General features: G+C 35.9%; 1 protein-coding gene across 2 annotated transcripts in view; it reads right to left on the bottom strand.

Annotated features, from left to right (window-relative positions):
* Window positions 1–2,478: 2,478 nt before the first annotated feature.
* The window catches only part of SNCAIP (synuclein alpha interacting protein), a 121,910-nt gene continuing 111,194 nt past the window's right edge, over window positions 2,479–13,194 (bottom strand). The window contains exons 11-12 of one of the 2 annotated variants that reach the window (XM_081943545.1): window positions 10,523–10,593; window positions 2,479–3,069 (exon numbers count right to left, since the gene is read on the bottom strand). In XM_081943545.1, the coding sequence (XP_081799671.1) occupies window positions 2,985–3,069; window positions 10,523–10,593 (156 nt within the window). In that variant the 3' untranslated portion in view covers window positions 2,479–2,984. The remainder of the gene's footprint in view (window positions 3,070–10,522; window positions 10,594–13,194) is intronic. The other variant, XM_081943546.1, reaches the window with a different exon arrangement.

Here is a 13,194-nt window from a genome sequence, read left to right as displayed (position 1 = left end):
ACAAAGAAATAATACAAGAAACAAAAACACACAGAACAAATACTCACAGAAACACATACTTACATAAATGTTCTACAATAAATATTTCAAATAATAAAAATCACAATTCATTACAATTTTCCATAGCTAATCTATTTTGATAAGATATTGATTCATATGTTGCTGGTAATATCAGCTCTATAGTCTATTGGAAGTCCTACCACGTTTCCCCAAAAATAAGACAGGGTCTTATTTTCTTTTCACCCCCAAAAGAAGCACCTGGCCTTATTTTCAGGGAGGTCTTATTATTTTTGAGGTATAGGAGGCGGTGAGTGTGGTCACCTTATGGCTGCTGCTGTGTTGCAATATTTTCGGGGAGGGCTTATTTTCAGGGAAGGACTTATTTTAGTGCATGAGCTCAAAAGCCTGATTGGGCTTATTATCGGGGGAGGTCTTATTTTCAGGGAAACAGGGCAAATTTATATTTTAAATGCTAAACAATGCTTTTAGCTGTGGAAGTCCTACCATGTTTTCCCAAAAATAAGACAGGGTCTTATTTTCTTTTCACCCCCAAAAGAAGCACTTGGCCTTATTTTGGGGGAGGTCTTATTATTACTGAGGTATAGGAGGCGGTGAGTGTGGTCACCTTATGGCTGCTCCTGTGTTACAATATTTTCGGGGAGGGCTTATTTTCAAGGAAGGACTTATTTTAGTGCATGCACTCAAAAGCCTGATTGGGCTTATTATCAGGGGAGGTCTTATTTTCAGGGAAACAGGGTAAATTTATATTTTAAATGCTAAACAATGCTTTTAGCTGTTAAGTAGGGTAACCACATAGATTTTCTTTGTTCAGATGTCAACTTGTGATGGGATAGGAATGAACTTCAAAATAATGTAGACTTCTGAAAATATTGAATCTCAAAACTGAACTTTCCCAAATGGAACAATTCTTGGACTCTGTTGAAACATCTGTTTAAATAAAGCATTAATTTCATTGCAGTTCCAACAATATAACTATTTCTATATGCAGTGAAGTCCAATAAATATGAAATATTTGTTGTTGAAAAAGATGTAATCTTAATTCTATTGAAGTTTTTGGTATTTTCCCAACATTTTAATAATTCTTGTGAAAAAATATGGAAAAACAAAGTGAAGGGAAAACAATACATTTACATACTTTAAAAGATTTTTCAAAATGTTTTTGGAAAAGTCAAAACAAACAGTGCATGAGGATCAGTCCAGATCAACTAGTCTTTCATGCCACTTAAAGTAAGCCAGGATTAGATAGGATTTATCAGTAAGGGTGCCTAACAATATAACCAGTTAGAAAATAACAATTTAATGCAATGCCTGGATGCAATCAACCATTGAGTTTTGTCTAGTTTTCATTTTGGTTGAATATGTTACATTATGTGAATAACCCATTATACTTATAGAAACAATACTAACTATAACAATTTATGGCTTAGTCTAGTAATTTAGCCAGATGTCATTTAGAAAATAAGCCATGGTTACATCAAACCATGATTTGATGTAACCATGGCTTACAATATGTGACCTGAGTTAATTCTTTAATCAAACTCAGTTTATGTTGAATGACACTATCATTTTTCCTAGCCTTGTGCAAAATTCTGACATTGAATATGACAGAGTAACTGCAAGAACTAGAAATGACTATGATATCACTTGATCTTTCGGTAGTAAAATAATGCAAATGCTTTTAAGTAAGTTTTAAGATGACCAGTTTGAAGTATAGATATGGCACTAGGCTAAAAATTGGGGGACTATGAGTTCTAGTCTTGCCTTAGGTACAAGGCCAACTGGCAGTCTTGACTAGTCATTGTCTCTCAGCTCTATGACAATGACAAATCACTTCTGAAAAACCTTGCCCAAAATATTGAAGTCTTGTCCAGGCAGTTGCCAGGAGATAAGACTGAATTGAAAGAATACACAAAAGCCTTTCTATATAGATTATTTCTTTTAGATTGAATTACTTGCTTATGAAATCCATCCAAACTTGTATTTAGAGATTAAAATGCAACATCAAGCTTAACTCCTTGTTAATACAGCCTGCCTTGCTGTATTAATGTTTTAGGTAGGTGCTGCATGAACAATGGAGCACAAGTTGACTTGACTTAGAAAGTGTATCTACTCAAATAGATTCAATGTTGTTGTACTTTGAGCTGTTATCTTACTTTATGGACACTATATCTACTTTTCAATGAGCTGTCTAAACACTAGTGGAACAAATCCATATTCTAGTTTATATAATTTTTTGATGATGGTGAAGATGATGATGATCAGAGGCCAAAACTGCATCAAACAAGATGATGATCAGAGGTCAAAACATCAGCATCCCTATAAAAATGATCTAATATAAAAACACCCTGACCATAGTTTACCTATGATTATTTAAATAAAAGACACAAAGTGCTTAAAATGAATTGGATCACAAAGATAATTTAAAAAATGAAGCAGAATACACATTTGATCATGTATGCACTTTGTTTTGGTTAATACTGGTTTATTTTCTTTTATACAAACATTCAGAAAGAGTGACAAAATATAGGGATCAAAAGGAGGGAGGCAACCATTGCCTTGGGCTCAGCGTCAATCTGTCCTTAGAGCCTTTCTTTTGCCGTCTTCCTTTTTTTAACAGACACAAATAGGTTTTGAAAAAGAGAGATACAGACACGTTACATTATACCCATGCAACAGAGAATGTAAAAAATGGAGGTCAGATGATTATTTGGAAGGATCCTTGCATCACTGGGTTTCCAATCCATGGCTTTTTTCATCCCTGCCTTAAACAGAACACTTTACAAAAAGTGACATAGACACATACATGATTAATTTTTGTATATTGTCTAATGGCTACAAATTTAAGGCATCCTAAGAGTTTGCTATTTTGCTGGTGAAATTAGTATCTCATATGGGTGAGTTCCAAGAGGGAAGATTTCAGGCCATGTTTGGAGGAAGACTATGAAATCCAATGAAATGTTAAATCAAAGGAACAATTCTTGCAACTCTGGTTCTTCAAAACAGTTTTTGCTGTAAAAACTCTGAGGTTTTTCATTGTAGCTGTTATGCCTAGCGAGAAAAAAAGAGAAACATTTATGATCAAATAACCTGTAGTTAATCATAATCCAAAAGTAGCATTAGTCTCAAATTGGCACAGACATTTGGTGGACTATCAAATATGTAGATAAATTTTAATCTTATAGCTAGTAAATACCACAGAGATTATTTGTATTCCAATCTTCATCCATCCTGCTGTCAGAGACAATTACGGCATACTGTATGTGAACTCACTTGGACTATGGCAATTACCTTGTGGGAAAATCCAAGTTTTACAAAATTGATTTATTTCCACCAAAGCAATCTGGAATAAATATCTACAATTGGGAAATGAGAAATGATTTTAAATTCCAGTTAATTCCCCCCCCCACATACATCATAATATGTAGAATGATAAACTATGTGGAGTTAACAGATATTTCAATGCTGAACTAAATTTGAATATGAGAGGTTCTTCTATTATGCATGTGGATATTAAAAAGTATGCAAATAATAAGCCGACTTTTTCATAATAATTTTATTCTGCCTAAGTAGACACTAATTGTAAAAATATGCTGTTTATCCCCCCAATGCATAGATCATTAAGATTATATTATTCAAATACAATCATAGTATTAAAAAACTGTATACTATACATATATTTGCAAAGCTGGTTTTGCACTGTATAAATAGCTGTTAATTAAGAATTGAATTTGCATTTATAGAGGAACTATGGGGAATATGTAAGTAAATAAAATTAAAACCTCTTCCATGATATATTTCAGAAATATTCAGTAACTTTACACAGTGCTCTGTACTTCTATGGTTTGCAATTTGGACAGAAAACTAGCTAGGTCAACTGTTTCACAGTAGGCAACTTTCAACACATGCTCCCTTCCTCATTGGTAATAGAAAGAACAATCTTAAAGAATAGCCCCATCATAAAATCTGTAATGAACCTGTCACTTTCCATTTTGCTCTCCATATTTTCTAATTAAATATGAATACATTGGTGTGACAAAAAGTTGCCACAAGCAGCTTGCTGTTTTTTTAAAATAATAGCACTGCTAACTGCACTATGCATTAGTAGGACAGACAACTGAATTTCAGCTCTGAAACTTGCATATAGCATTTGCTTTGTTCTCAAAACCCAATCTAAACAATGTTTGTCAATTATCTCAATTAACTTTCCTTTTAACTGATTGCCTGATTATGTGGGCAGTTACTATTGTCTATAGCAGGGCTCCACAATCCTGCTAGAGTTGCCCAGCTGCTATAGTTGTGAAGTTGCTAAAGCTGCTAAAGCTGCCAAGGTTGAACAGCCCTAGTCTATAGTTTGATGTAGTGGTTAAGGTGCTGGATTAGAAATTGGAAACATGTATATGCTTGTCACTACTTAGATTTAGAAACCATTGCTCAATCATTTTCTCTTAGCCCAACTGACTTTGCAAGATTTCTGTTCTGAGGAACATAGGAAGAAACATTATGTAAACCTTCCTTGAATTGTACAAAAAGAAGGTAAACAATAAATAAAAAGAAATAATATGATGCTTTTTGATTCGCAGCAATTTTGTAAATATTGTAGTCACTATTGTTCAAATTAAGTTCATAAAGTCTTTCTGTTCAGTTTTTAGCCTCCATACAATTGCATCAAATTCATAAATGATTCGGTACAAAAGGCCCCATGTAGCTTCAGTTTTTCTGGTTTGAAGATAATTTCCAAATGAAAACAAAGTATTAATAAATGAAATATCCCTATCATTTCTACAGAAATATGCCTAGGATGACATGCAATATAGACGTTCCCTGATGGCTATGCTGTTATTTTATGGGAGTAATGCAAGAAATCCAGCATAGTAACACATCAGTTCTTGGGATAAATAAAGGCTGTGGTGAGGATTTTGGGGTGTGTGTGTGTGAGAGAGATCCATCACACAGAAACCATGGTTTAATCTTTTTATTCCATGTTCTGTGATTTTGATGGCATCTTTAAAGAAAAAGTTGTGGGTTATTTGTTTAAAACCTTATAGCTATTGTAAGTTTTGGATGCATACATAAACATGCATATTGTATAACCCCTCCTTGCAAATATGATAAATAGCATAACTGAAGCTAAAACCCATTGCAATCATTTTTAACTGACAACTTTGAAGGCTCACACCTTCAGCCCAGTCTATTCCATTGTTGTTTGAATGTTTATGAAAAAATGTGGTATTCTAGGGTAGGTCATCTTGTTCTTTCTATTTCAATACATCGGGACTAATTCCAAGATTTTGACAGTCCTTTCTGAAATTTCATGCAAGCAAAGTATGTGTTTTAACAATGAACAATTCAACTTAAAAGCTTCTTAGATAAACTATGGTTTTTTTGTGGTGTTGATTATATGTAAAATGTTTTGTACATAGACCCTAAATTGGGAATCTAACCTAGAAATGCTTGAGTTGGATATAGCAAATCTGTTGTTTTGTCTTGTTTCTTACTACATTTTCAAATAGTAGGTTGCTCAAGTAACTGACCAAGAAAAATACTCCATACTCACCATGATTGCCTATTCTATATTTAAAACAATTGTGTCCTTTCTAAGCTAATCTTCACAATGATCTAAACTTGTCCAGTTGAGAAGACATCGTTGCTCAAATGTTTTCTTTCTGGCAAATATTTTGTTTGCTGTAATTCCAAGCCACACCTCAGACACACATATTACATTTTGGGATAATGCTTGCAAGCACTTTTGGGATGGTAATATTAATTAAGAAAACCTCCCTTTTTGTGGTCCTGCTTCTATTGATTGCAGACAAAAGACTAAAAATAAAATTTTCTTCACACTTTTTCTCCTTAAGATTTACCCTATTTTTAGGATAAGCCGTTATTGGGAGTTATGAAACTGAGAGATGAATTAACACAACCTATGAATTTTATTTTGTTCACAGGATGTTCTACCGCAAAAGCAGTGGTGATACTATTTTTACCAACTCTCCCGCTGCCAACTACCATGAGGTTTTGGAAAGTATCACGTTCTTAGGAGCACTCTTTGAAATTTCCCATACTATACATTAGAAAACTATTTTCCTCTCTTTCTCCTGGAAGAACTTTCACTGGATCCAAGTACTTTCTGCAAACAGAAGCTACATTTCATTTATAGAATAGCAAGTTTCAGATTTAAGCCTATGTATAGTCAGTGTTTCCCATCAAATTAAAAGCAATCGTTTGTGAAAATTCTGACCTAACTTGGTAGACTTGGTTCTTATGGCTCACATTAAATTCTAAAGAGATGGGAACAAGCTGCTCTCAGATGAAGTGAAAAATGAAAAGGTTGTTTCATATATTGGGAAAAGCAGAAACAGTCTTATCCTCTACTCATATATACCGTATTCTTCAGAGTATGAGATGCACCAGAGTATAAGACACACCAAGGTTTTGAAGAAGCAAATTAAAAAAAAGTTTTTGAACTCTGTAGACCTCCCGAAAATGGCCTGTTTTTTGCAAAAATGAGCCCGATTTTTTTCCCCAAAAAAAGGCCATGGATAGCTTTTATGAGGCTTGTAGAGTGCTCCTGGGGGGTGGGCCACCCCAAAAATGAGCAAAAAATGGTCTGTTTTCTATGAAAATGGGCCTGTTTTTTGTAAAAAAAAAAAGGGGGGGCATGCATAGCCTTTAGGAGGCTTATAGAGTGCTCCTGGGTGCTGGTGGGGGGGGGGGCAAAATTGAGCAGAAAACAGTTCATTTTTTGCTCATTTCTGCCCTCCCCAGTCTCCAGGAGCACTCTGCAAGCCTCGTAAAGGCTATGCATGGCCATTTTGTTGAAGGGGGTGGGGTTTCTGGAGGCAAAAAATGCTGGATTCAGTGTATAAGATGCACCCAGATTTTTAGCCTCTTTTTTTTTAGGGAAAAGGTATGTCTTATACTCCAAAAATATTGTAATCTGTTTAATTACACCTTTGAAGGCAGTGGTGGGATCCTGCCGGTTTAACAATCAGTTCGGTAATCATGTGCTTTGCTCCATGCACAGTTTTAAGAATACTTACATTTCACATTACTGCTGGGGAGTAACACAGCTGAGGCGCGGCAATCCGTTCTGCCGTGCAAATCAGCTGAGAAGATATAGATCAGTATAGCACAGGGGCAGACAGCCTAGCCCACCAGATCGTTGGAGTGAACCGGTTCGCTCCCAGCTGATCATCGGAGCTACCACTTTGTCTTAACTGGCCCTAACTGCTAGAATCCCTCCAATGTTTAATGATGTATATTAAAAGATTGCTGCTGTCTTCAATGGAAGTGGTGGTGAAGTAATGTAAAAATAACAGCTTCTGTAAAGATGCTATAGTTCACAGCAGCATTTATTTAAGCACAAAGTTAATATTGTGTCCACTACAAATTGCAGCCATGTGTAGCCTTCCTTCTTTCCTACAAGTAATTTATACCAAGTTTGCTTGCTGATAATAATGCATTCAGATTACCAATGGATATTGGTAATCTGAACACAAATATCCAATGAAAAAAGGAGTCAATTCATTTGTAAAAATGACTAACTTTGAGGGCAACAAAGTTGTAGATTCATTATGAATCATTATGCAGTAAGTGCAAAGCAGGGGTGGGTTCCTGCCAGTTCTAACCTCTTCTATAGAAGAGGTTCCACAAATCTAACGTGCCGTTAAGAAACAGTTCCAGCTCCCTCCCCCTGCCCGTCAGCACCACACTTGCCCCACCTGCCGCTCACTGATTGGCTGGCTCACCAATCGCCCCGCCCACCTCTAAGAGTCCTATCTAAACCTTAAAGTCTTAAAGCTGTTAAGTTTGAATATCCCTGGGGTTTTTTCTAAAGGGTTAGAGGTGCAAGGGTCTTGTAACTTGACAGCTTTAAGACTTGCACACTTCAATGCCAGAGTTCCTGAGCCAATATGACTGGAGGAGGAATTCTGGAAGTTGAAGTCCTCAAGTCTTAAAGCTGTCAAGTATGAACACTGCTGAGTTTTTTTTTTCTAAAGGGTTAGGGGTGCAAGGGTCTTGTAACTTGACAGCTTTAAGACTTGTGTGCTTCAAATGCCAGAGTTTCTGAGCCAACATTTTGGTTGCTAAGCAAGAGTGTTGTTAAGTGAGTTTCACCATATTTTACAAGTTGACCACGCCCATCAAGTCACATGGCTGGCAAGCCACTCCGACAAAGCAGGCCACACCTACAGAAGAGGTTCTAAAATTTTTTGAAACCCACCACTGGTACAAAGATAATAAAAGTAATATAATAGCTTTCATGAGAAATGTAATTAAAATACTCATCGCAGATAAAACATGATAGATAGGTAAATAGATAGATAGATATCTATCTATTTATCCATCCATCCATCATCTATCTACCCTAAAGTTGCATGTAAATTTTTCTCTCTAAAAAAGGCAAATAGGATGTATGGAATTTAAAAAGCTATAATGCATTTCATAAATAAAAACATCTACCTCCAAACCTGTTACTAAAATTATTTAACTTTTAATGTTATTGCCATTCTTGTTTCATCATTGCCAACTTCTTTGTTACATTGGGCGATAAACTGCTAAAGTAACTCCGTTCCAAAAACATGAACAACTATAAAAGTGGTTCTGCATTGAACCTTAGGGACAACTTTATAGTTCACATCTTTTCCAAACGAGTGGCCAGTAAAAAATGAAATTTTGAGTTCCATCCAGACATGTAGTAAGTGGAATTTTAAAACGTAAGAGGAAGGGGGGTCGTGGGAGCCTTTTTGGTGATTTTATGGTAGCCTTAAAAAACTACTCCAAAAGATCTCTGGGGGAACATACCGTATTTTTCAGACTATAAGACGCACCGTGGTATGAGAGGCACCAAGATTTCGAAGAGGTAAGAAAAAAAGTTTTTGCCTTCCTTCAGCTCCCTGCAGCACTCTGCAAGAAACGGCCCTGTTTCTGCCTTGCCCCAACCCTGCTGAAGCTTACAGAGAGCTGCTGGGGGCTAAGGAAAGGCAAAAAAGCCTCCGTTTTTGTGAAAAATGACCTGTTTTTTGCAAACACGAGGGCATTTTTACCTTGCCCCAGCCCTGCTGAAGCTTACAGAGAGCTGCTGGGGACTGAAGAAAGGCAAAAAGCCTCTGTTTTTGCAAAAAAAAGGGCAGTTTTTCACAAAAATGGGATGCAGGGGGCGGGGCTTTGGGAGACCAAAAATGGCTGTATTCGGTGTATAAAGTGCACCAACATTCCCAAGCTCTTTTTTTTGGGGGGTGGGGGGGAGGAACATCTTATTCTCTGAAAAATACGGTAGTTCTTGGAATAGAGGTAGGCATCTTGAAAAGGATGCCAATATATACACTGTGGCAGTACAGTCATCTAAATTTCCACCCTTGTACAATTCCTACAAAAACATATATGCTTTTTCCTGCCCTTGGGGTACCAGTCAAGCAGAGATCATTCTCATCATCTCCTCTCCTGTCCCATTGATGATAAAATCAGGGTCAAATTAATGGTGGTAGAGGAACGCAAGGGCTCCGTCTTTGAACATCCAAATTCTTGCAGATATTTTTAACTGATAGTAGTTAAGTTGCTTGTTTTGTTTTGTTGGCATTTAAACATATGAAGGCATTTTTAAAGTTCTTAACTGTAGTCCTGGTTTTATTTTGATCTGATTTTCTTATATCTAGCATTCTTTTTATCATTTTTCTTATTTTGTCTTCTTGTATTGTACGCTATGCTACATTGTTATGACTTGTGATTACAGCAATAAGTCTATTTATATAGTTACTACTCTGGAGAATTGAGAAACTTTCCAAAACCATGTGAGAGGAAGGGCTGATGGCTGCAAGGAGAAAAGACATTTGGCAAAAATTGTTTACCAGCAGAAAACATTTCTTGGACCTTGATTCCCTCTCCAAACAGAAGTAGTATTTCATTCATTCATTCATTCATTCCTTCACAGAAATGCAAGTCTGGTTCCAACCAAATATATTTACATTTATGAAAAGAGAAAAACACTTTAATTTTGGCCTACTTAACATTATTTTTGCATTAGAAAATCAGAGTTCAAAGACAAGTTAGAAAGACATGAGCCAATAGAGCATGAGACACACTTTCTCTGAATATAAGTGGAATGACTTGGCTTATGCATAAGAGGAAATTTAATTTCCATCCTCATCTGCTGTTTGATTTCTATTCAAGAGGCTACACAATGCCAAACTGAACTAAAGGATATTTTTGAATTTATGAGTACTAGTGTTTTTTATGCACATTGTGCCATGGAACCATTAAGCTAGTTCAGCTATGAATACTAGCAATGGCTTTTAAGAGTTTATGATATATTTTTATCAGATCAAGTTCGTTGTATGACAATAAAGATTATACTTATACTTGTCAGATCAAAATTTTCTTTTCTTTTACAGTTATCATTAATTGTTGCATTAGTTCAAGCTGTGAACAGTTATAAGTTGTAGATGCAATGAGAAAATAATAAAAAGCAATAAAAATGTTTTCAGTCTATATCAGGACATACCATGCATTGTTATGGAGGAGGTCTTCAATCTGCATGCAAGTGGAAAAACTGGTGTAGCTGGAACAAAGAGCCTAAGGAAGGGCAATGCATTTGTCAGTTGAAGGGCCATGCAGCAAGCTTCTCACATGCACAATAAACAGACAGCTATTTAAAAGGTAAGCCTATCAACAAATGGCCTGAACATCTATATTATAATTTGGCATTGGAATAGGCATGCAGATAGAGAGCCAGTTTGGTGTGGTGGTTAAGGCATCAGGCTAGGGAGCAGGAGATGGTGAGTTCCAGTCCCACCTTGGCTACAAAGTTAGCTGGGTGACTTTGGACTAGTCAATTTCTCTCAGCTCTAGGAAGGAGGTAATGGTGAACCATTTCTGAAAAAAATTGCCAAGAAAACAGCAAGGACTTGTCCAGGCTGTTCCCCAAGAATTGGACATGATTGAATGGAAGAAAGAAAAAAGGCATGCAGAATCTTCAGTGTCTAACTAGAGTCCTGGATGGAAGGGAGAGCTGTTTCTATTGCACCTTAGAGATCAGGATGTCCTTTTGGCACACAATAGTAATTTTCTACTTGGTGACATAATGATACAAGGATGAATCCCATTGGACAGTGTCTACAACTTTATCAGATAAAAAAGGAAATAGTGCTGATATCTGGTACTGGCTCACATCCATCAATAAAGCTGAAACCAGGTAGCTTTGAAATAATGCTTTTTGAGGGAATGAATGTTGCATTTTTTTAAAAAAGAGAATGCTTCACTAATACATTCCATAGTGACAATAAACAGATGCAGAATGCTATGAAAACAGATTCCCTCTCAAAAAAAAAAGAGAATTTTTTTTAGGTCATCACTTGGCAGTCTTGAAAATATATCTATTCTCTTGACCACAAATTGTCATCTCTCTCATTAAATTGTCATGAAGTCTTTTTATAATAACAGGATGGGCAGTTTTTTAATGACTAAGGGCATGGAATCAATGATGCAAAATAGATATTGGTACATCACATCCAGACAACTGAGATTTTCCTTTTTTCTTCTCTTGATTTTTGGGAGGAGATTGGGTTTGTTAAAATTAGAAAGTGTTGGTTTGGGACTTATACTTTAGTTTGGGAATGTTTCTTATCTTGAAATTGCAGAAAACCACAACATCAGTTTTCAGCAATCAGAGTTGGAATGACTAATGCAATCTTAGGATCAAAGACCTGTCAACCACTTATATATGATTTCAACAAATCATAATCTATAGACAAATGTATCATCTGCCCTGCCTTTCAGTTCATTTTGGCTTCTTAGTCTCCTTTAACACATACCTCCATTACTAGAACCAACATGGAGGTAGAATTTATTCATATAAAAGTTAGTTTAGTCCAATACAATAGGAACTTATCTTTAGGCTTACATTTTTGAAACCAAATGAGCTATACACTGACTTTCTGTGAAAGCTTATTCTTTTTTTTAAAAAAAACTCTTTCTTTATATCAATATAATTCTTGCTTTTTCTTGGAATGGGACTGTAAAATGTGATCCACTCAGTTGTTTTATCAAAGCTGCCTTCCAAAACTCCTGATCAGGAGTATGCAGCTTCTATTGGGTCAAATATTATTTGATCTGCATGCCAATGGATGGAGCTAATACCTCAAATGGACATGAGATTTTTGGAACATTGCTGTTTTAAATGGAGAAAAGGGTGCCTTAGGCATCAACCATTTTCCTACTTAAAATCAACTCTCTCTTCCACCTACCTCCCGCCGCCCCCCAAAAAATCCAGACTGAAGAGTTTTCTTTTTTCCTATTATTTTCAGTGGATTGGGATTTGGGATCTGGGAAAGAATGCTGGCAAAATGTATCTACCCTATAGTATTGGCACCTCTGTGGCACCTTAGACAAAACTTCTTTTTATACCACTATTTTCTTTCTTCCATAACTTCCATCTCTGTGGCAGAATTTTATTTGGAAGTGTTTCCCCTTTCTTTGGATCTCTAGAAGCAAATTATGTTCTCCACAAGTCCCATAATCGGAGTGTTTTCCCTGGTAATCATCATTTTTATAAATAAAGGTTGAAATTTAGCTTCCTAATTCTGATCCTTTTGCCTCACTTCTGGTGCAGGATTACCCAATGCTTTATAACTACCCTATTCTTGTCCATCACCTATCTCTTTGTAAGCCAATCACCTTTCAGTTGCTTTATGCTCATACATGATGGTCAACATAAGTAAACTCTTTTAAATAATTCTATACAATAGCTAGTAATGTCTTCAAGTAAGTCAGTGTGCTTCATAACTGGGATTGGTTTTTTTTGCTCCCCCTAGCATAAATGCTGAAACAGAAAGGTTTGCACTTGTATAAAATAGAAAATCATTCAAAGCTGGAACATGTCAGTCCATATGAATGTTTTAACACATTATAATAGCTGCCAAGCACAGCATTTAGGTAAGGGAAACAGAATGTAACACCATGCTTGGGTCCCCTGTATTTATAGTTTAGATTTTTTTTTCACATGGCTGTATTCCTATTTCTGGTTTTAACAGCATTGCATGGATATGCCTCCCTAATAATATTTCTATAATGTATTCCAAATAAAATATTTATTACTCTTATCCAATCATCTCTCTCCCTCTGCATATAAGAAATATAGAATATTTTATCTTTTGCTGAGAGGTTTGGATTTTAAGA

The sequence above is a fragment of the Natrix helvetica genome (assembly GCF_964273705.1).
Source record: "Natrix helvetica genome assembly, chromosome: 2".
NCBI lineage: Eukaryota > Metazoa > Chordata > Lepidosauria > Squamata > Natricidae > Natrix > Natrix helvetica.
The sequence above is the reverse complement of the archived record's forward strand: the minus strand, read 5'-3'. Positions and strand labels throughout refer to the sequence as shown.